Source organism: Falco biarmicus, chromosome W (genome assembly GCF_023638135.1).
Source record: "Falco biarmicus isolate bFalBia1 chromosome W, bFalBia1.pri, whole genome shotgun sequence".
Taxonomy (NCBI): domain Eukaryota; kingdom Metazoa; phylum Chordata; class Aves; order Falconiformes; family Falconidae; genus Falco; species Falco biarmicus.
Window position 1 is genome coordinate 22,212,469 of NC_079310.1, and position 22,647 is coordinate 22,235,115.

The 22,647-nt window shown below is 41.5% G+C and overlaps 1 protein-coding gene across 3 annotated transcripts in view; it reads right to left on the reverse strand.

Annotated features, from left to right (window-relative positions):
* LOC130142020 (homer protein homolog 1-like) overlaps positions 1 to 22,434 on the reverse strand; it is a 122,071-nt gene extending 99,637 nt beyond the window's left edge. For 2 of the 3 annotated variants that reach the window (XM_056323418.1, XM_056323417.1), the window contains exons 1-2: positions 21,193 to 21,297; positions 1,213 to 1,369 (exon numbers count right to left, since the gene is read on the reverse strand). In XM_056323418.1, coding sequence (XP_056179393.1) covers positions 1,213 to 1,369; positions 21,193 to 21,197 — 162 coding nt within the window. In that variant the 5' untranslated portion in view covers positions 21,198 to 21,297. Of the gene's footprint in view, positions 1 to 1,212; positions 1,370 to 21,192; positions 21,298 to 22,281 lie in introns of those variants that run through there. The other variant, XM_056323420.1, reaches the window with a different exon arrangement.
* Between the last annotated feature and the right edge of the window lie 213 nt (positions 22,435 to 22,647).

Consider the following 22,647-nt stretch of genomic DNA (forward strand, 5'->3'; position numbering starts at 1 on the left):
TCAGGTGAACTTTCTTCATTATAATATCATTATAATACAAGAACACACCTCCAGGTCTGAAGCTACCTGCCTCTGAGGCAAACCACACCTCGGGCACTCCTCTTTGGACATGCGTGATAACCTGGCTCGAGAAGGCGGAGACTGGCAACAATCCATGGACCAGAGGAGGAGCAAGGTGTGTTGCTTGGCATAAAAGATGGCTCCTTAGCAACCGAACTTTGGAGATCTTCCCCACCAAGGATCATGATGATCGGAAGGACCGGCAGGACGCTGCCTAGACCTGGGACCATAGGGACGCCTTGGACCCGTGGTGGTAGCTATAATCCTCTTTCCTTTTCTTTTTATTTTACCTTTCCTTCCCTCCCTGTCACTATATCGCATGCCGCTTTACGGGCAAACAATAAAGTTGTGCTGTTTGATCAAAGCATAACCCCTTGGTGTGGTCGCCTTGATTTTTTGCACTTTGAGATCATAGTAAACGAACCATCACAAGTCCACTGAGTGGACAGTGACACATGTCATTTATAAAGTTACTCGGTTTATACCCACTTGGGGTAGAACCTAAAGAACAGTCAAATATTTTCTCTGTGTCTTCCAAATTAATTTCTTAGACAAGGCTTCTTACAATAGCAGCTCAACACATTATATTTCCTAATTTTAAAAAAAACCAAACCAAGCAAAAAAACACCACCCCCAAAAAACCCAAACCTAACCCAACTGAGTTTTGATAAAAGCTTACCATGGAGAGCTTTATTAGGAGGGAATCACCATGTTCTCTACAGCAAAAATTGGAAGATTATGTAACAGAGAAGGATTTACTAAGTGATTACAAGCACTAACCAGGTGTCCTTCATAATGCTGAAGCCAATGATATTGATAACATCATTGAATGCAGACGTGAAAACAGGTTATTGTAAGCCTATTTGTACTTTTTAGTGCATCTCACAGGGAATGCCTTTTTAGACTGCTCAAAGTATTTACTAAGTAACAGGTTATCACTTAAATTCAGCAATAGATTTATCAAAGTAAATATGAATTCATGGAAAATAGTATTTTTCCATAAACACTTAAAATATGTAATGAAGCAATGTACATCAGTAATCTGTTACTCAGATAATGACAAAAGCATATGAAAAGATACATGAAGGACATAAGACTGGAAAATAAATACAAAAGTCTATCAGCAAGCAAGTTCTCTGAAATAAAGCTTACCCTTGAGCCATCCAAACTGATTATCCTGTAGACATTTCTTGTGCTGTCATAGAAATAGGACACAGTAACAGCATGCTTGCTGGTGGGAACCCAGTTCTTCTTAGTGTTTGGATCAATCTGGAAGACATGAGCTCGGGTGCTGAAGATGGGTTGTTCCCTGAAGGGCAGAGAATTAAAGTAATGAATCTGATTTGTATGTAATATTGTTGCACACAAGTTATCTGCCAGTTGTGCCCACTGGGATGTACACATTTCACTTTGCATGATAAATTTTTCCTAAGAACTTCTGTATGTGTTGCTGCATAGAGCAGATAAGTGCATTAATATACATATGCAAGCAAAACGCAAGCCTTCTAAAGCAAAAATCAGCACCCAGCTACAAGTAAAGACAGTCATCTCTAAATATACATTCAGCCCTGCCCCATCACCTCCCCAGCCCTCACCCTTCATCTATCCCTTTAAACTAAACAGCATCAATACATGTATAACTTCATCTCATTACACTGCACATTGCAGAATGTATACTACTTCAAACCCCTCATCTTCTCAAAAATCTTTTAATATTTTGATTATTCTAATTAATGTTTTGCCATAATCTAAAACTGAACTGGCTGATTCAATGCAATTATTCTAAAACTAACATTAATTAGGGTCAGGAACATGTGTTGTGAAACACTCACTCTTTGGAGCTTCACATCTGAACATTTTCATAGCAACACTAAATATGTATGACATACATGGTTCAAAGTTAACTGCTTAGCAAATAAAATTATGTAAGGTAAAAAAAAATACTGAACTTTAGAATTTACAACTTATTTTTCCCCATAATCATTACCAAAACATATAGCATTGCATAGAAATCTAAAAATATTTTTGTATCGCTAAGATAGTTGTCAGTTTAAATTTAGCTACATTTTACTGACAAATAAATTGCTGTATTCTTCAGGGAATGCTACCATCAAATCCCAGAACTTTAAGTTGAATTTAACTTTGTAGGTTTTTGAACTCTTTTGTTTTCTCCCATTCCCAGGATGTGAAGAAACATATCCTTTGTCCCTGCCCTCATCTCCCTTTAAGTAAGAGATAAATTCTTAATAAATTTTTCAGCCCAAATAAAAGCAAAAGAAAAAATTAGGATTTTGGGTACTCATAGTCCAAGGGTTTCAATCTGGCCTTATTACAAAGGGGTACATGCAAACTCTCAGAAATATCTCTACTGCTTGGCAGCAAGAGCAGCCAAGACCAGTTGCTTTCAGCAGCAGAATCATATTACTCAGCTAGGAGTTAAGCCTCCTTGAAACCCATCTGCCAGAAGATGTGGTGTTCTCCTCTGCTGGATGTTGGAAGTGATACAGAACAGATCAAAGAGAACACTGTTTCATTGAAAGCTAAAGGAGGAGGAAGGTAGGCAAGGGAAATTAATGCACATGCTAGTCCTCCATACAAATGTCACTGTATGTCAACTCATCTTCTCCCTCTAAATCACCAAGCTATAGGAGGTTGGGTAGCTGTTTTCCTGATCCCAATCCCTTGCACAAACACAAAGGTTATGCAAAGGTGTCCTGGTTTCAGCTGGGATAGAGTTAATTTTCTTCTTAGCAGCTGGTACAGTGCTGTGTTTTGGGTTTAGTATGAGAATAATGTTGATAACACACTGATGTTTTAGCTGTTGCTAAGTAATGCTTACTCTAAATCAAGCACTTTTCAAGTTTCCCATGCTTTGCCAGTGAGAAGGTACACAAGCAGCTGGGAGGGAGCATAGCCAGGACAGCTGATCCAAGTTAGCCAAAGGGATATTCCATACCATAGAACATCATGCCAAGTATATAAACTGGGGGGAATTGGCCAGGAGCTGTTGATTGCTGCTCAGGGACTGGCTGGGTATCAATGAGCAGGTGGCAAACAACTATTGTGCATCACTTGGGGTTTTTTTTCCTTGGATTTTATTCCCCTCTCACCCCTTTATTACAATTATTATTGTTGTTATTTTTAATACTTTATTTCAATAATTAAATTGTTCTTATCTCAATCTACAGGTTTTACCTTTTTCCAATTCTCCTCCACATCACACCGGGATGGGGGGGGGGGGGGAGAGGGAGTGAGCAGCTGAGTGGTACTTATTTGCTGACTGGGGTTAAACCATGACAAAAGGTGACTTTTATAGCCCTTTTGCTTAACATAACCTTTACACTAATTCTTATTGCTCTTTTGAATCTCTACAATTACTTCTTCAGTCATACCTAAACTTTAGTTCTTGTCTTCAAGAGTAGATACATTTTCCATTTACCTCCCAATTAAGCAAACCCAAATGTAATTTGATGCATATTACCATAGTGCAAGCAGTTCTTTAACTCTGGAAAGTTAAAGTGCCTATCAAAACAAAAGTCTTAGAAGCCTGACAATTATTTGGATGAAGGTTGACATTGGAAGGAGAAAATACAGGTTCTGACAACATTAACTAAAAAGATGAAAGAACTGAATCCAAACCATAGATGCGTGGTTAGTGAATACACATTTGACCAGAAATGCTATTCAGTTCTGTCACAGAACAATCTATCACACAACTGAGGCTTTCAACATACCACAGGTTAGGATTTTCATATGTAAAAGGTAGGCAAAAACTATACAATTAAAGCAAGCAGGACTGTCAGTAATAAGTCCAATTGTTCAGCCTTGAGTCGCTGCTCTCCTTTACTGTCAGCACAAAAATGTTCTATAGCCCCAGCATATTCTTGCTGATTGCTCAACAGTGTTTTGCAAAGACAAACCAGAGCACTTTCTAGGGCATGTGTGTGTCTGGCATAGACATTACAGTTAGGTACAGAACAGCATTAATAAAGCTTACCTGCACTTTTTTATCTCTTCTGATAAACTAGAGTTACAGTCTTTTCTTTCAGTGTTTTAACTGATACTACAGCTTTGCTGAATAACAAGCTATCTACACTCTATGGCAAAAAACATAGCCCCCTTCATTAAACTAGTTGGAAAAATCATGATTATGCCAAATTACTGGGGTAATTAGGAGTTTTTTCCAATAATGATGCTAAGCTTCAGATGCCTCTAGAATTAAACCAACTAGAATACATTTTGACACTTGATGATGAACATTTATACTGATTGTTTCTTCAAACAAATGGAAGTTACACACCTTATGTCTACAGGATGAAATGTGTTATAGAATCAGTCACTGATTTGCAATTAAAGCCCTTTGAAGCTGCTGTACAATTAGGTCATCTGTACTTTTCTATGGCAACATACTATAGAGCTACTTAAATTTTAGATTTACTAAAACATTCAGAAACAAGTAAAAGTTAATATGTAAAACATACAAGATTTACAACTTCAGCTAAACTATCCTTACTATGAGACTTGTTTTTTCCATTATCCACACAGGACACGATGCCCTCCAAATCTGGAAGCTTCAATTAACTCAGTTGAAGTAGTATTAGTTATATTAAATAGGAGAGTAGTTTCCTTTTTCCCTTGCTAAGTGCTCAAACATATATATATATAAAAAATATAAGTGTACTTTTGCCTATATATTTGAGAGAAAATGAAGAAAAGAACAACTTTAAATAAGAAAAAACAGTCCTGTAAAAACAACTATCAGTTCCTTACTCTTCCTTGTCTTCCTCTCAGCTTTCTCTTACCATTCCTTCACTACCACAAAGTATTTAGTATTCATTAAAAACACTAATAGGAACTAAGACAAGAACTCATCACTAATTACAAAGAGAAGTAATTTATTTTTCCAGAAAAATCCTGATGCTGAACAAAAATAAGCAGAATGTCATAGTAACACAGTTTGACTATTAGAAATGTTTGCTCAAGCATGGCAGAAACATTAATGCTGTTGTTCTTAATTCACTTTGACCATTGTAATGTTGCAGTCTAATGCAGACTAAAAAGAAGCGCTAAGTCCTCCTTGACTTAAGTGAAAATGTGAGGACTAAAGAAGGATGAGAAGTACCACTTAAGGAGGTAGAGTCACAGCAGTTTTTAATCATTGATACAGAAATCCATTCATTGATATGATATGTGATCAGTCCTAGGCTAGGCTTAGGAGAAAAGCCTGTGTCCTAACAACTGAATGAACAGTTTTTTCATCTCCTCTTTCCATTTTGATATCTTAACACATCCTTTACAAAAAATCGCAGACTACTGAATATAAGAACCTAAGGGATCCTTTCTCTACATGTGAGATTAATTAAAGCTTTCACAAAAGCAGCTTAAGTTAGTACAGAAGGTTAGAAAGAACTGTCCTTGCTAATCCATAATTAGCATTTTCTTTTTAAAAAAGTCTTATTCTTTGATGTGTCTGGTACTTCCAGATCATGCCAACAGTAGTGCTAAAGACCTCCTTCCTCTTCTTTCCCCACACTGTTTACCATGACTCCAAAGTTATTTTCATTGCCATAATATCTACAACTTCTCAAGGCCGGGATTCTGTTGTCTTAGTTACTGTAAAAACAATAAGGCCACTGAAAAGAAGGTATGAACTTCTACAACATTAGTTGATGTCCTACTTGCCTCCCCCTTTTGGTGCATTAATGATGCTAAAAAATAAATAAGTTACACACACACATATATTGGGATAAATTGACAGGGTTTTGGTAGTGGGGGTGCTGCTGCACTGTGTAGGAGGAAGCCAGGGACTGCCCTGTGCAGACACAAGAACAGAACAGAATTAGGGCTGGGAAAACATAAGAAAAAAAAAAAAAAAAGACACAGGGGCTAGAGCAAAGAGCTGCCCAAGCAGGAGCAGAGAGCAGACAAGCAGACATGGGAGCAGGTACAACATTGAGGAGACTGTGGCCCATGGAGGAGTAAAAAAAAAAAAAAAAAAGAGCAGGGAAAAAAAAAGCACCGCCAAGCACTGACCACTTTCTCAAGTGCCCCCCTGTGGCAAGGGGATGGGAGACCAGGATGGGCACAGCAGACCCTGCCATGCAGCATCCTTCACACACAGCACAGGGGCTCTGGCAGTCTCTGTAGGCATCACACACACATTTTTACAGGTAGTAATTTTGCACACAGTGAGTTCTGAACCTCTATAACATCTCTCATCCAAGGTGATTTCTCCCCATATCAGACAACATGAATCCCCTGCGTGATCTCTCAGGCATTTGCTGATTATCCTCAGATTTAGGACAGGACAAAGACCTTTTTGCTTTTTCAAAATGACAGCATGCCAAGACTATAGCTTTCTTCTAATGCCTGGCTACAGTCTTAAAAAATACTCTCCCTGGCTTGTTTTTAAAGCTGTAGCAAGCTTTTGTTACTCTAAGCAGCTTCATGAGGGATCCCTGAAAAGAAATAAGGAGAGTGATTAAAAATGCAACTATAGTCAAAACTAATTTGTCAACTATGGCATCCAAACATGACCAATGGTTTCTCAGGAGTCTGAGTCAACAAGCTCTGTAAACACAATTCAAAGCAATAGAAAACCACAGAATTTTCCTTATTCCTATAAATGCTCTGAAGTCTGATAAATACTGTATACAGTAGCTTGTGGAACAGTATTGCATAACATTGGCTTCTTGTATGGACACTGCTCTGAAATAAAAAAAATCTTTTTCTGGACAGAAAGTCACAACTTGAACAAAATATACTCAGCATACTTATGAAATGAGCACATCTTAAGATATTGCTTTCTATAACACATGCATATAATAAGAACTTTGATGCTTTAAACCAAGCTTTGAGGTAGTAAAAAAAGTAGAAGATACAATTGAGCAACCAGATCAAAATCTCTCCCATACCACCAGCAGTTTATCTAGTTTTACACTCACATTCTTAGACTTTTGCTGTTATGTTTTCAGTTTGAGTAAGGTTTACTCATGGTCAGTAAAAGCTTAGGAAGTTGTTCCTAAAAAGATTGGAAATTTTTCTGTATTCAATTAGAAGTTAATACATATATGCACCTATTTACCTATAAAGTCCAATGCCCTAGTTTATAGAATATGTTTTATAGCTACATAGTACCTCACAGAGCAGTGCCTTCAAGCTGTTTTCTAAACTGTTTTGTTCCCATTTAACAATCAGCTTTTAGCATTAGATCTTTGACCACTTCTGAGTTAGCGTATCATCACAAATAATACCAGAAATTTTTCATTAGCTGAGGGGAGAAAAATGGGCTAGAACCTTTCATTAATCCTATAATATTAAGAAAAAAAAATATACATCTACCTTTGAAAGAAACATCATTGCATACTGTACATTAGATTTTCAAGGAGCTGAAGTTCTGAGCAACTGGTGTTTCAGCTTGAAATCAGATATCATGCAGTACTTAATGGACATAAGATACAGCAAGTCAAAATAAAGTGATTTAATGATCTTCTCATATTTTCATTTATATGAAATTTATGTTTTGTCATGGATGATCAGAAGACAAGGCTTTGCTGATATGCCACTGTTGGGGTCTGCAGCGGGTCTGCAGACAAGTTAGTTGACTTCAAAGACTTAGCCGTGTACCTTTAAGACAGCCACAAATTGTCAGGTATGTAAACAGGATGTGAAGAACTGGAACTTAGAACCGCAGCATACGGGCACCTACAGCAACAGGAAATAGCAAGCAAGAAGAATACAGAAAGCCTATCAGGGTCTGATACATGTACTGTCCAAAAGATATAAATAATTTTTATAAACAATAAAGGCCATTTTGTCCAAACCCAGCCACACAGACATAGTGTTTTTTTCAGTCCGCCTCGACTTGCATCACCACATTTGGTGACCCCGACGTGCCGATGTGATCCCAGTAAAGAGTATCAAAAAGAGACCCTGAGACTGTGCCAATGTGACCCCGGTAAGGGGTGTCAGGAGCAGATCCTGAGACTGACCAACGGGTTGCTGGGGAGGCGGAGCCTGGTGAAGCGGAGTAGCACAGCGAGCAGCTGCAAGATCCCGGGAGAACGTGACACCGGTAAGGTGAGCCACCAGGGACAGCATGGGGCGTAAGTTATCTAAAGAAGATACCATAGTGCTATCACTGTGGAAATTAGTATTAGAGAAGCGTGGAATTACATTAGATGGGCTTCGGTTAAAAAATATGTTATTGTGGGCCAGAACACATGGAGTGGAAGTGTCCCCTGCGACTGCTCTTAGTGTGTGGACCTGGGACAATTTAGGATCAACACTGTCAGAAGCTCTGGAAAAAGGGGACAAAGAGGCGTCGGGGCTTTTGCCTACATGGGGACTGCTTAGACATGCTGTAGGGGACTTCAAAAATCCGCAAGACGCAAATAGGGGCTTGCAAAATCAGCAAAATGCGACTAGGGGCTTGCAAAATTAGCAAAATGGGAGTGGAGACTTGCAAAGACCGCAAGACGCAAGTGGGGGCTTAAAAAGTCAGCACAATGCGAATGAGGGTACATCGTTCAAACCTCCCCTGTATCCCCCTCCAGAAGAGGACAGACAAGAGGATGAGGGGGTGGGGGAGGGGGAGAGTCTGTGTCCCTTACCAGGTGCCACTCCCCAATGCCCCGAATCCCCTAAATCTCTCCAACTGCATCGACTTATACTGGATACTGATTCCGATTCCGAGGACGACAAGCAGAAACCTCGGTGGACTGATCCCAGCCCCCCTGACTCACCCCAACATTTGTGCCAGCCCACACTCCTTCCCCCCTCGGCTCCGGCCCCCCCGCCCGCGTCCTTGGCGCCGCCGGCCCTGCCTGCGCAGGGTGGAAGTGCCGAAAACCCGGATTCGGGTCCAACTACGACAACGTTATCAGTCACAGGCAATGAAGAAGGTGGAGGTGGTAAAAATCCAGTTTCCAGTGGTACGGTAATGACGCGCGACCCTCGGCGATTTTGGCAGGCTGTAAGAGATGGGGCATTAAGAGACGGGAACTGGGGTTTAGTAGAACAGATAGGCGGACCGCTCCTTGATCTTCCTACTCCTTCCACCATGCACCGCACGCATATCCTATTGTATTGGGAGATGCGGCTGCTGATAATCCTCACGTTCATACACCATTTGCTTGGAAAGTAGTGCAGAAAACTGTTTCGCAGTACGGGGTGACTGTGTTCTGTCACGCAGAAAAGCTGTCTATAATCGACTGTATTACAGCGGTTGAAATGTATTTTGCTGTTTAAAAAAAAAAAAAAGAATTGTAGAATTGTACATAACAGAGACAGTGGGTTGTTTTGACACTGATAATGTGCAGTTTTGGCCTTGCTTTGAATGATGTGCAGCTGAGTTCCTGCAGCAAAGAATTAAATAACTTTAAGGGAGTATGAGAAGAAACTAGGATGAGACAGAAACAAAGGAGGAATGTGATCTCACCCCTAGAAGATAAGGAAATAGCATGAACAGTAAAGAGTAGCCTATAGTGAACAGTGCTAAGGAAAGTGTTGTATGAATTTGACTGATCACTCAAACTGTATTCATATGCAGCTTGCTGAGTTAAGAAAAATATACAGGCTACAAAGATTGAGAACGGGTTAATGGACTGGCTACAGAGTTTAGGAATTACTGGATGGTTAAAAGATTTGTTTCTTCATGGGATAACGGTATTAATTGCCATTGTAATCTTTTTAATGATATTGATCTGTGTGTGGAATTGCTTTATAAGAATTATGAACCGAATAATAAAAGGGGTCTGGATCGCTCAAAAACAAAAAGGGGGATTTGTGGAATGGCTGGAAGACAACGGACATATTATGAGCAATCCAGACCAAGTAACTTTGTTGTAATAGCAGGCCGAGCAGGCCGAAACTGTAACAAGCTGCAAGTGTTGTGAAAGACATATGCAAGGCCAAGGGAGACAAAGAAACTGTATTCGCAGAGGTAAGAGAGTTGGACAGAAAGATGAGAAAAAACAGGATGCCTGCACAAGGGGGGAGCAGTGTCCACACTGGGACCAATCATAGGGGAGATGGAAGCGTGTGAACAAGTAGTTTTAACCTATCACCTTTCAAATAACAAAGACTGCATAGCGTGTTTATTTTTAGCTGGGGGTATAAATTGGTTTGAGTCTATTAATACAGCAGCACTAACTTAAAAAAAAAAAAAAAAAAAAAAAAAAAAGAGGAGGGGGGAATGAAGGGAATGACCCCAGAGGCACAAATAGAGAAAGCATGTTATGTTCTGAAGTTTCTGAAAATCTCTGCCAACTACGCAGTGCCTCCGATTGTGTGACATTTTGTGTCAATTGGTGACAAGCAGCAAAAGCACCAAGGTGTCTTAGTATGCATGAAAGACCCTTGTACCAGGCATTGGTCAGGACCGCATGAATTGTTAGCTTGGGGGAGAGGTTATGCTTGTGTCTCTACAGATGAAGGTCCGCGATGGATACCTGCTCGCTGTGTGCGGCCTGAGCTTAGCGTGCCAGACCGTGGGAGCGCTGCTGCTGCCAGTCAACCCAACAACTAATGTGTGGTCTCCTTACTGAACCAGTCCTTGTCTGGTGTGCCCTTCCTTGAAACTGACTTGCAGACATTGTTGCAAAAAAGTGAATGTATGCGGGGAATGAAGAATCTTACTGAAAGTCTTGATATTTTTGATAATTGCTTACCTCTGTATAATGTTAACCCAAAAGAAGCCAATATTGTTTGCACTTTGAATGTCGATAGTTGTCTTTGTGTAGATGCTAATGTAATAGGAGGCTATGATGGGACCCTGACACCCACATAAATCAACACGTGAACATGTTGATAAGCATAATGCACTTAAAAGCAATATAACTTTGGATGAAGCATGTAATGATGTAGTTGATTTATGGAACTGATGGGAACGTATTGCAGCGGTTCTTCTCTTATCCGGAGTAACAGCAAGGAAAGCATTAAAGAGTTAAATCACCTTGTTTATTAGGCAGTTAAGAATGTGAGTCCAATTTGCCACCATTACATACAAAACAGAGCAACTATTGGCTTTTTGTTGTTGGCTCAAGAACACGGCTGTGAGGATTTTGATGGTATGTGCTGCATGGATTTTAGGCCCCCCATTGCAGCAACATGTTACCAAAATCTGAGACTATGTCAGCCTTTTTGGCATCAATTCACTCAATTGGCAGTATTGTTTGTTTGCTATTGCCTTGGTTGCCGTCATGTTTGTAAGGGCCCTGCAGAACATGACAAACCTGGTACTAGCTGTTCAAAAAACAAAAAGGGGGGATTGTTTGGGTCTGCAGATGAGTTAGTTGACTTCAAAGACTTAGCCATGTACCTTTAAGACAGCCACAAATTGTCAGGTATGTAAACAGGATGTGAAGAATGGGAACTTAGAACCGCAGCATACGGGCACCTACAGCAACAGCAAATAGCAAGCAAGAAGGACACAAAAACCTATCAGGGTCTAACACCTGCACTGTCTAAGATATATAAATAGTTTGTATAAACAATAAAGGCCATTTTGTCCAAACCCAGCCACGCAGACATAGTGGTTTTTTTCAGTCCACCTCACCTTGCGTCACCACATGCCACAAGACAGCTGCTAGGCTTGCTGGCTTAATCAGTTTTGGCCAACACCAATACTTTGCTTTTCCAAGGGTAAGTTGTAGTCTATGTTTTTAACATTTATTTTTATAAAACAATAGATATTTTGATGCCCGGTGTTGCCTATATTTTGGAAGGAAAGGTTCAAACCCCAGCCCATAAATTCTGTCCCTTCCCCTCCAGCTTTGCCCACACTACAGCATCTATGCTTCATCCACATTTTTTCTTTGCTCATTAGCTCTACATGAACAAGGAAGTTTCAAAGACAGTAGAAATACAGTGCATGGTTTTAAATAATTCCAATCCTATGAAATTACAGATCAGACTTTGAAAATACTGAAGAATTATTCAAATATTAGATTTTTAAACTTCCTTAGATATCAAATAACTTTAGAAGACAATGGCAAATCCCTCACTGAATTGATGAAACTGCTTCTAACATTAAAGGGTATATAAATATGCAAGAGCATTGCTGGACTCCCCTCTTAGTCAAACTGCACTGCACAATGGTGACACTCATGTTAGACTGAGTCATAGCTGGTTTTAGAAGTCAAATTGACTTAGTAGCTTTAGTCTGATGAATAGGAAATCACAACATGCTCTAAATTACTGTCCAAATTGTAAAAGTTGCTTACTATTAGAAATTATTCTGTAACTGGTTCATATAGAAGTCCCTTTAAAATATCTTACAGGAAAAGACTCCAGAGAAGTGGTATTACTTCTAGTGAAGGCAGACAATTATGCATTTAGGTTTGGCCATGGCAACCTTAAATTATAATGTGGTTAAGTACAAATCAATGTCAGAAAAACAATCTGAATACAGGGATTAGGGAAGAGAGATAGACCTGTGGAAAACAGAACAAAAATGTTGCGACAGAGGGAAGACACAGTCACTCAATATGAGTGAGCAGCAGACTTCGTTTATTGTCCCTTACAGTCACCTTTTATGCCTTCTTATAATTAGCTCATACATATTACAAAAGTTAAGCTCATTATTGGTTAGTTGCCTAAATACCAAGCCCGCCCCTTGTTTCTCTTCTGTAGTTATCTGTTCCCACCTGCAACATTCTTTTCCCACCAAAATCTTCCTGTTACTGTGTAACAAGAACAGCCAAAGACAGTTATTTTTGCTTTACTTCAGATAAGCTGAGAGCGATGTGCATTTTTGTCCAGCCAGCTGGACTATGTCTATGTGACCCTTTTCAGCTAGCCAGTTATCCACAATTCCCCCGTTTTTATTTTGGGCGACATAGGCTTGGTTGACCATTTTCAATAACAGCGTTTTAACACAGGAAAATACACAGCCAACTTATAAAATCTCAGTTCAGAAGTATAATTCCTGAAATACTTGAAAAATAAAGTTAGCTTGAAGCTTTAATTTAGATGCTCTTTCTGTTCCAGTGATATAAAAAGTTTAAAAAATTCAAAGGTAATTTTAAAGTTCTGAACATGGACTAATGCAAGCTCAAAACCCCAAAAGAAACCAAACTGATGTTTGACTAGGAATATTTGCAAATATTTTAGTGGAAAATCCCTGACCATTAACAATTTTCTGTCCAAATAACAACTGCCCTTATGCAACCGACCAGTCCATACATTTTCTGAAGAATACCTCATTGATATCAAAGAATTAACAAAGGGAAAAAATTAGTTCTAAGCTATATACATTCATAAGTGGATTTTTCAATAGTTACATACAGATTTACACAGTAAGCCATAATGGCTTGTAGGTGATACACACAAGAGTACGTTGCTTATCTGTCTGAATGTCTATGCTAAATTTGACAACTATGCCACAAGCCAAGCCTACATGGGTGCTGTATGTTATGCACGTTCCTTAACAAACAGAAGTATAATAGACAAATTCCCAAGATCTAGTCCCCAACCTAATTATATTATTTTGTAGCCAATTAAGGAAAATAACACAAATGTGCATACCTACATGTGCACACACCTTTTAGTTCAGAACCGATCTGTGATAAAAGGCCTTAGCCTTATGGCATCATCGAATCTTAACGAGTACAGTAATTAAAAATGCAGTCTTAATGTAAGTGCGATTTATGCTGACATTCCCTCAAATGCTACACGTGAGTATTTCTCGCTCAACTGCCTCAAGTTAAAATAGTAGTATTTGTTAATATGTATTAAAAATCATTAATTCTCTACAATAGCAGTTGACTTCCATAACACTATGTAAGCAAAAGAGGCTTAAGATGGGTTTTCTGAATACTAACAATTTATTTTAGACTGTCTAAACTCAGGGCTTGAAAGATTTCACTCTGCCAGACGTAGAAACACTGTTGCACTCCAGTTGTGATATCCCTTTTCCCAAGTTGTCACATGCACATCTCGCTCAAGCAACATTATTGTTAAAGTTTCTCTCTGCTACATAAAAGCATATTGCACTTGTAGATATAAAAGACAGCACCCTTACTTAGATTATTACCTTATTACCTCATAACTCTTAGTATACCTTGTATCTCTGATTTCATCACTTCAAAAATTCACCAGAAGCAGATAAAACCACAGCCTCAGACTAAACTACACCTTAACTGCTGATTCAAATAAAGGCATTCTCTTCCAGATATGCCTAATGCTTACAAATAATTTTGGCTGGTTTTGATCAAAAAACTATTATTACAATAATGATCAAAAATAATAATCCCGTTTGCAAAATGCCTTTAAGCCAGCCTCCTAATCCCAACCAATTTCCACATTCAGAATACAGCATAAATACAGAATACAGCATAAATTATCTCCATCAAGGCAAAAAGGCTTCTCTTTAAGCACAGAGATGTTTGCTAGTTCAAGGCAGAAACCCATTTCTTGTAGGGGACATCTGAAGCACTTTTTTTTGGTGGGTTTGTAATGAATCCTGTATTTTTCCTTGAGAAGCTTAAGCTGTTCCTCTTGTTTCAGGAGTGTTTCCAACTCTGATTTGTCGAATAGGTCCGTATTTCCCAAACATATCATACATTTCCTCCGCTGTGATTTTATACGGCAGGTTTCGAATATAGAGGATCCGATTGACCTCTGGGGGCAGCCGGATGTCAGCTCGCTTGGCCGCTTGCATCGCCATGGCGCCGATCGGAGGGGGGGGGATGGTGCCGCCTTGAAGAGAAACCGCGGCCGGGAAGGGGCCTGCCGGGCTGCGCCGCCGCTCGCCGCTGCCGCGGGGACCCGGATGCTATCCCATACGCTAATAACCCGAGTAATTCCTTTTTACAATCTATGTCCCGAACGCTCCGCTTTTCTAAAAAGCATATGAGCGAATCGTACGTCGCTTGTCTCTCCATACCTTCGTCAGCGCTGTTGCAGCCTTTGCGAGACTTCGGCGACACGTGGCCGGCGGGACCCTCTGTAGGTGCTCCCGGGCGCGGGGACTGTGCCCTTCCGCCTCCTGCGCTGCTTTCAGCACCGGTACCCGAATCTCTGTCGAACCGTGGCTCGCAGGTTCAGCCCTCTCTAGGGTCCCTGTTCGGGCGCCATTTGTCGCGACGGAGGGAAGACACAGTCACTCAATATGAGTGAGCAGCAGACTTCGTTTATTGTACCTTACAGTCACCTTTTATGCCTTCTTATAATTAGCTCATACATATTACAAAAGTTAAGCTCATTATTGGTTAGTTGCCTAAATACCAAGCCCGCCCCTAGTTTCTCTTCTGTAGTTATCTGTTCCCACCTGTACCATTCTTTTTCCCACCACGATCTTCCTGTTATTGTGTAACAAGAACAGCCAAGGATAGTATATTTTTGCTTTACTTCAGATAAGCTGAGAGCGATGTGCATTTTTGTCCAGCCAGCTGGACTATGTCTATGTGACCCTTTTCAGCTAGTCAGTTATCCACACAAAAAGAATAAAGATGTAACAAATACCACAGTACCCATTCCAATGGGAATGTGACAGAGAACTTCCTATTCATCCAATTTTATACCTGCATTATTTTGTATCATCCTAAAGAAACAGCATATCACACCATCCCATACTGTTAATTTAATAGGGAGTTGGTGATGCTGACAACCCCTTCTCCTTTTCTTCACCAAGTGGTTTTTGTTTTGTTTTTTAAGTATTTGTACTAATAGCAGAAGTAATAAAAATTTGTCTAAAACCAAATTCTAAGTCACAGTTGGACCTCCAGTGTCTAACAAAAGCAAACTTCCACCTGAAAACTTCCTGGCTTTTGATGCAGAACATCTGATCCAACAGACTCCCCTGTGACTATTAGGACTTGATCCCTTACTCTCTCAACAAGCACTCTAATAAAGATTTTTTGACCTGGCTCTTTTATTCTCAGAAAACTGAAGTCTGTGAAATGTTGTATTGAGTTTATGTGGCAAGGTTTTGGTAGCAAGGGGGACTACAGGGGTGGGTTCTGTGAGAAGATGCCAGAAGCCTCCCCCATTTCAGAGCCAGCACCAGCCAGCTCCAAGGTGGACTTGACACTGGTCAAAGCTGAGCCAATCAGCGATAGTGGTAGCGCCTCTGGGATAACACATTTAAGAAGGGGAAAAAACTGCTGCACAACAGCAACTGGAAGAGAGGAGTGAGAATATGTGAGAGAAAAAACTCTGCAGACTGGAAAGCTGTGATTTAGAGTGATCAGCTAAGAGCTTTAAATCAAATTACAGTCTTAAAAGAAAATCATAAAAAATAAATGTTTTCCAACAAAATTCCCATAAAAGTGATACCTGAATTTGACTTATTACTTTTATTAATTAGCAAGCAGAAACGCTCTAAAGCCAGTTAGGTGTCATTGCCTCCCCTGATGAGAAGTGATGGCCTGTTACAGTATTTGAAGCTATTGCAAACTCCATGGCTTTGAGACTGCATACTTCAAGTATTGGCTTGACATCTGCAAAGATAATGGGAATTGCAGTAGAGTAAGCACTATTTGGGAGGGAGAAATCACAAGCACACACACATAGAAAACATTCATCTGATGTTTGCCTTGAGACATTAAGAATAAAAATAATCTCAACATGATTAATGTGAAGAACTGAAATGTTTATTTTCAGCAGAACTAGTATTTCACCCAGAGAGCTGGTCTATACAATCTTTATAATGCATGGAAATACTAAAAAAGATCAGTCGCAACCTTAAGGTATTATGAATACCTTCACTGGATCAGCATGGAAATCATCCCCTATGGCATTCAGGACACACATATATGTGTTGCCAGGCCAGAATAGCCAGTTTAAATTTCATGGTCATAACACTACTATGACAATATAATTTAAGCACAGTAGAGATCTCCATGCAGTGCTGCCTGACAAAGTAGTTTATTAACCATTTCAAGCTAATTTACATACAGTACATCTGTCTACGTATTTATACCTGACTAACTTTTTTCAGAAAAATCAAGTTTAGTGTGTAAGCAATGTTGATCTGGTTTTGTTATACTCTACACACTGCTCAGAAAATAGTATAAACTACTTGGCTGCCATTGCTTTCCCCACAAGAAGCATTTCATTTTGCCCTTGAGATAGCAACATGACCAGGAATTGCAGTAACACTAAACTACTGCCAAGAAGCTGTACCTTCTGCTCTATTATCTGCAATATTTCTGTGTCAGATGAGCACAGCTGATAGAACCGTTGCTAAGATAAAGTTTTGGGAGAGCTATCATTAAGCCTCATGGGCAGGGAAAAAGACAAGTTAAAGAACCTGAGTCAGGTCAAATTCAACGGTTAACAATACTTCTGGCTCCTAACAACTTTATAGTGCTAATGTCTTATTACCCAGCTAGGGAGAGAAAACTGAAAAGTTTAAGGACAAGACACTGGTTTGGAAACACCTGAAAAAAGCAAGTCAATAGGTAGCAAGCCAACTTCCACAGAAAGATTTGTCTATCCCATATGCTCAAACAGTATAGATTTTCACATTTTTTAGTTTTTAAAGCTTCAGAATGGCTTTGTAAAAGTTATTACATCCTAGAGTTTAGAATTAGCATGATTTGTTAATTCCCCTACAGCTACAGTATCATCTCTTCAAAATGGGACTCCGCATCCTGAATGATTTAAAGAAACGCATTTAACTAACCTTCAACAAGGGTAAGAGATCAGAGTGGATCAATCAGTAACAGCCAAAAATTAATTTTAAATACTTATTTAGGTAACTACAATGCTAATAAACACATCCTGAAATACTCATCTTCCACAATATTCTCTAGCCAACTTAAGAACCCTAGTATTCTAAATCTGACATCTCAAATTGACACATATCATAACCATCTTTATGAAGATAACATACTAGCACATCTTACAGAAGCTTTGCTGAACGATGAGGAATTACAAGGTAAAGAGTGAAGGGAAAAGCTAGTATGATGGATTTGGATACTTGTCCACAGCACAGAACATAAAGTAGTTACAGAGAGAGTACTCATTAAAAAAAACAGGAATTAATTCAAGAGATTAAGTTTAACAGGACACCAAATTCTCAATCTTACCAGAACTCATGACTGTGCAGTTTCCATACTGCTTCTTGCATGAAATGTATTCATTCCAGACTGAGCAATGCATCATAGTCCACAAATACTAACCTCTAATCCTCCTGCTAGAAAGTAAAAGCAGTACCAACGACCAGTAAAATAAGGTGACTGTTTGCAGCTTTCAGCACAAAACTTACCTGGTCAATGCATACAATAACCTGGGCTATCAATACACATCCTGAGTATGTTTACTTAATATCTATTTAAGGATTTTTAATATAATCCAAACTCTGCTCAAAGACAACAAATTGCACAATACTGACAAATTTTGCATTTCTCAATACTGGCAATACAAGAGAGACTGAAGTTATGAACTGGGACAGAACATACTGATGTCATATTTACACGAAAATCAATGTTTTCCTATTGAAGAACACTATATTCAGTGTGGTCAATCCAACAGAAAGGCCCCCCCACACCAAAAAAAAAAAAAAAAAAAAAAAAAAAGGTATATCACTCAACAGTGATAGGAACTTGTCTTTATGCAACAGGGATGAAGAACTAGGAGAGAGGGAAAGAGACTGGCAGGTAGACAATCAAGAGTGGACATCCTATGCTAGAGTGCCTGGCCTATACAATCCCCAGGGCTTGATTTGTTTATCTTCTCCTGTGATATGAGGGATACCCACAGACACATAGGATACAGTACTAAGAAGAGTGGTTCCTAAACTACTGGACCCTATAGACCATTCTGAAGTTTCTGAAAACAAATTTAATAGCAGCACAGCTTCAGAGACCAGTTACCCACAGCTTGGTATTCACCGCACACACAGTGCATAATTACCTGGCTTGCCTGATGGTATTCAATGAGCCAAGCAGGCTGAACTACACTGGTAGAACAGCAAATTCTTCACTATAAAAAATGAGACTAAGCTACTGCTGGTTTGGTAAGCTGATTTCTCTCCCCCATCCCAAGTTTTCTGTGTTCTGACCATTGGGATCGGTAAACTCTCCACCAGCCAGGTACTACAAGCTCACTGTACAAGCTTATGTAAGATAGCAGTACCCATTAAATATTGAATACAGTACACTGACCCTATTGTGGTCAGGTAAATGTATTATCAAACATTTTGCAACTGGCTTCTAGAATGCTCAATTTTAAGACCTTAGTAGAGCATCAGAAGACTATTTTTATAACTGCGATGTTAACAGTCCAGTACATCTTGGTCTAGAAATAGTCTGAAATCCATGGGCAATTGCATTTAGATGCTAATACAAAATAGCTACTGAAACAAGACCTCTGCTCTGAACATTAGCAAATGTCTGATACTTAACCACAGATCCACAGAGTTGTTGCTGGCCCTGGCTTAGATGCGCTCATTCACTCAGAGAGCTGAGAGCTTATCAGTAACACATGCCTACATTGCTGGTTTTGACCATCTTGTTAAAAGACAGCTTACAAAGGAATGCTATATTGTAATACCCCAGCGTGTACTGTCTAAAGAGTCTTCAAAACTGCAAGTTTTGTCTTCTTGACATTAACATGCCAAGATACTACTTAAGAGTCATGACACCAACTTTATACCCTTTCTCCAAATGATTTTTATAGTCCTTCAGTATTTAGGATTATTTCTGCTCCCTCTACAGATATGGATTTGCACTGTTCATTAAGAAGCTACCATGCTAAAACACTAGCAGTACCGGAATTTATGAAATTGAGAAATTAAGGATTTTTGGTTTTGCAAGTCAAGTTTTTGTTTTCAGAAGTGCTCAATTTAATTCTAGAGAAAATACAAAATGTACTCCTCTTCAGTCATCTGTATTTGGAATACAATATACTTAACTGACATCTACAAACACAATATTGATTTAAAATAAATGAGATTATTTCCATTATTTGAATTTTTAAAGCTACATAATTCTGTGTCTGCTTAGAAGTTTTAATATATCCCAAAACCACTATAACATCATTTAGCCTTTTGCCAGGTTTTTGAAACACATTATCACTTTCTTGAGTACGTAGACAGCTGCAAGCTCAGGTTTATTCTGTTTAGGATTATTATTATTTTTTTCAAATGAAAGGGAAAACAACAGGAAAATAAAAGCTAGCCTAAGACGACATTCCTTCCTACATCTTGTACAGTGAGCCCTAGTGACTAGGACAGAGCCAGATGCAGCTGTTATCACCCTACATACAAAGAAGTTAATAAATTGGAGAATTCCAAGTGTCATTAACAGCTTGAGGAAAGAGACGCTTTTAAGTTCCATATTTCACATTCAAATTCTTGCATGACCAAAGTACAAAGGACATGAGTTATAACTTTTATACTCTGAACTGTTATAAAGTCGTAGAAAAACAGCATCTTGTTAATGCATTAAAAGTCTGCCTCCACCTTGCAGCTAGCCAAATCATACTGGGTTTTCTGTCGCTTTTGAACATGAATGAGTTTCCTTTCTATTCAAAGGTTATCAGGCAAGCACAAGGTTTATTTTTTCATCTCACTATACAAATTACTAAGAATACAACTGTGGAAAGTTTTCACAGGTATCTATATCATTTTTATAGCTACTCAATTAGATGTGATCAGGTTCATTTTAAAGATTTTATTCCTTCTAATTTCCTTAAAGACTCAAGTGGATATCCCAATTCACTTAGGGGATCTGCTGTAAAGCAGATTTCTCTAGAGACTTCTTCACTATATTGGGAAATTCACACCTAGTTTTTTTTTTAATCCTCTGAAGACTCCGGAAGAGTTAAAATGAGCCTTCGCTGCTCTTTAAGTTTCACCTTGCCACACCGAGCTTAAAACAGTCGTTTTCAGGACTGACCAGGGAGAGGATCCTCACGGTGGGGATCTGGAAGCCAAGGCGGCTCTTCCAGCGATCCGATGTGGCTACAGCGGAGGCAAATATCTACACATCACGGTGCGTCCCCCTTTTCTTTCATCAGGTTGATGCACAGCACCGATGGCAGCAGGATTTCTGCTCCTTACGCACCCAGCCAGTAAAATCACTCCCCTCCGCGCGCATTCAGCAGCGCCCGCCTGAGCAGCAACAGCCCGCGCGGGCAGCCGCTTTCATCCCACCGACCCGACGGCCCCCGCGACATCCTTACCCCATGACGGCCGGCGGTGCCACGTCCCCGGGGCGCTCCTCACCGCAACGGCAACTCCGCAGCCCCCTGGCGGCAGCAGTTCGCTGGGCTGGGCTCGCCGCGCCGCCGGCTCGCAGCTGCCTGGCCGAGCGGGGCCGCCCACACACTAGGGAGCGCCCCACGCGGGCCGGGCTCCCATGGCCGCCGTCTCCGCCAGGAGCCCCCAGGCGGCACCCCCAGCCCTCGAGCGGGCGGCAGCTCCGGGGACAGACGGGTCCCCTCCTACGGGCGGACGGGGAGACGCTCGCCTTCTCCGCGAGGTGCTAGCGGCGGCTGCGGCGCTTCTCGCCAGGTGAGCAGCCGCCGAAAGCTCCGTGCGACTCAGAGGCGGAGCGGGATGGGGCAGGCGGTGCGCGTAAGGCTCCACGCCGCCGATTCCCCTAGCACCCCCGCCAGCAGCGTGGCGGGCACCAATGCATTCTCCCAAGGAGGCAGAGTGAGCCGCGGCACCGGCATCGGACTCCCGGCGTGCGGCGGCCGCGCGTTCCCCGCGGGCACCGGGGCGCCGCGCTCCCCCGATCTGCCCACCCCCGGCTGCAGAGATGCGGAGCGCCGCTCCTCCTTCCCGCAGCGGCGGGTCCGCTTCTTGCCGTCACGCCCTTTTCTGCGGCGAGCAAGCGGGCATCGTCCTGGGGCGCGGCGGGTCGGTCACTGTCAGCGGGAGAGGCTGCTGAGCCCGCGCTCCTCTGCGGCGGGGCCGCGGGCTCAGCCCCACTGGTGGAACGAAAGGAGCAAGCGAGCTCCGTGTCAGGCAGTGCCCGACTACTTCAGCGGCCTCGAGATGCTGCCTCTGCCCGCTCGCATCTACCGTCTTACGCCTCCACTCGCCTGTCCCCTCGCGGTGAGCTGGCGCAACCGCCAAGCCTGTAACCCACACCTCCGTCCCACTCCTGGGAAGGGAAGAGCAAGGAAGGGCCCTATAGTCCCACCATGCACACAGCCACAAGCTACTACTCGCAATGGCACCTGCTCAGTCTACCTCCATCCTTCACCCGAGGAGCTTTAAATAGCACTTGTCACCACGCTCTCCTACGCATCGACGTCACGTACCGCTCACGGCGCTGACGTCACCGGGGTGCGGGGGATGATGTCAGAGTGGTCCACGCTGCCGGAAGCGCTTCTATAATAGGGAATAGTGGCGGGGGGAGGGTTCTGGGCCCGCCGCGGCGCGGCTGCCTCCATGCGCCTCTCCGGGGCGCTGGCGGCGACCCTATCGCCTCCTCCCGCCCCCGTCCCCTGCGGCGCCGTCTCCACAGCAACACTGCGCGCGCGCGCAGCCGCGCCCGCCCCGGGTGCCGCGGAAACAATGGTGCGCCTTGCGGCTCGGCAGGGAAAACTGGATGTAAGGTCCTGGACCCGAGAACTACGGGTGAAGATTGCGCGGAGCCCACCACGGAAGGTGGCTGCGGCAACTTT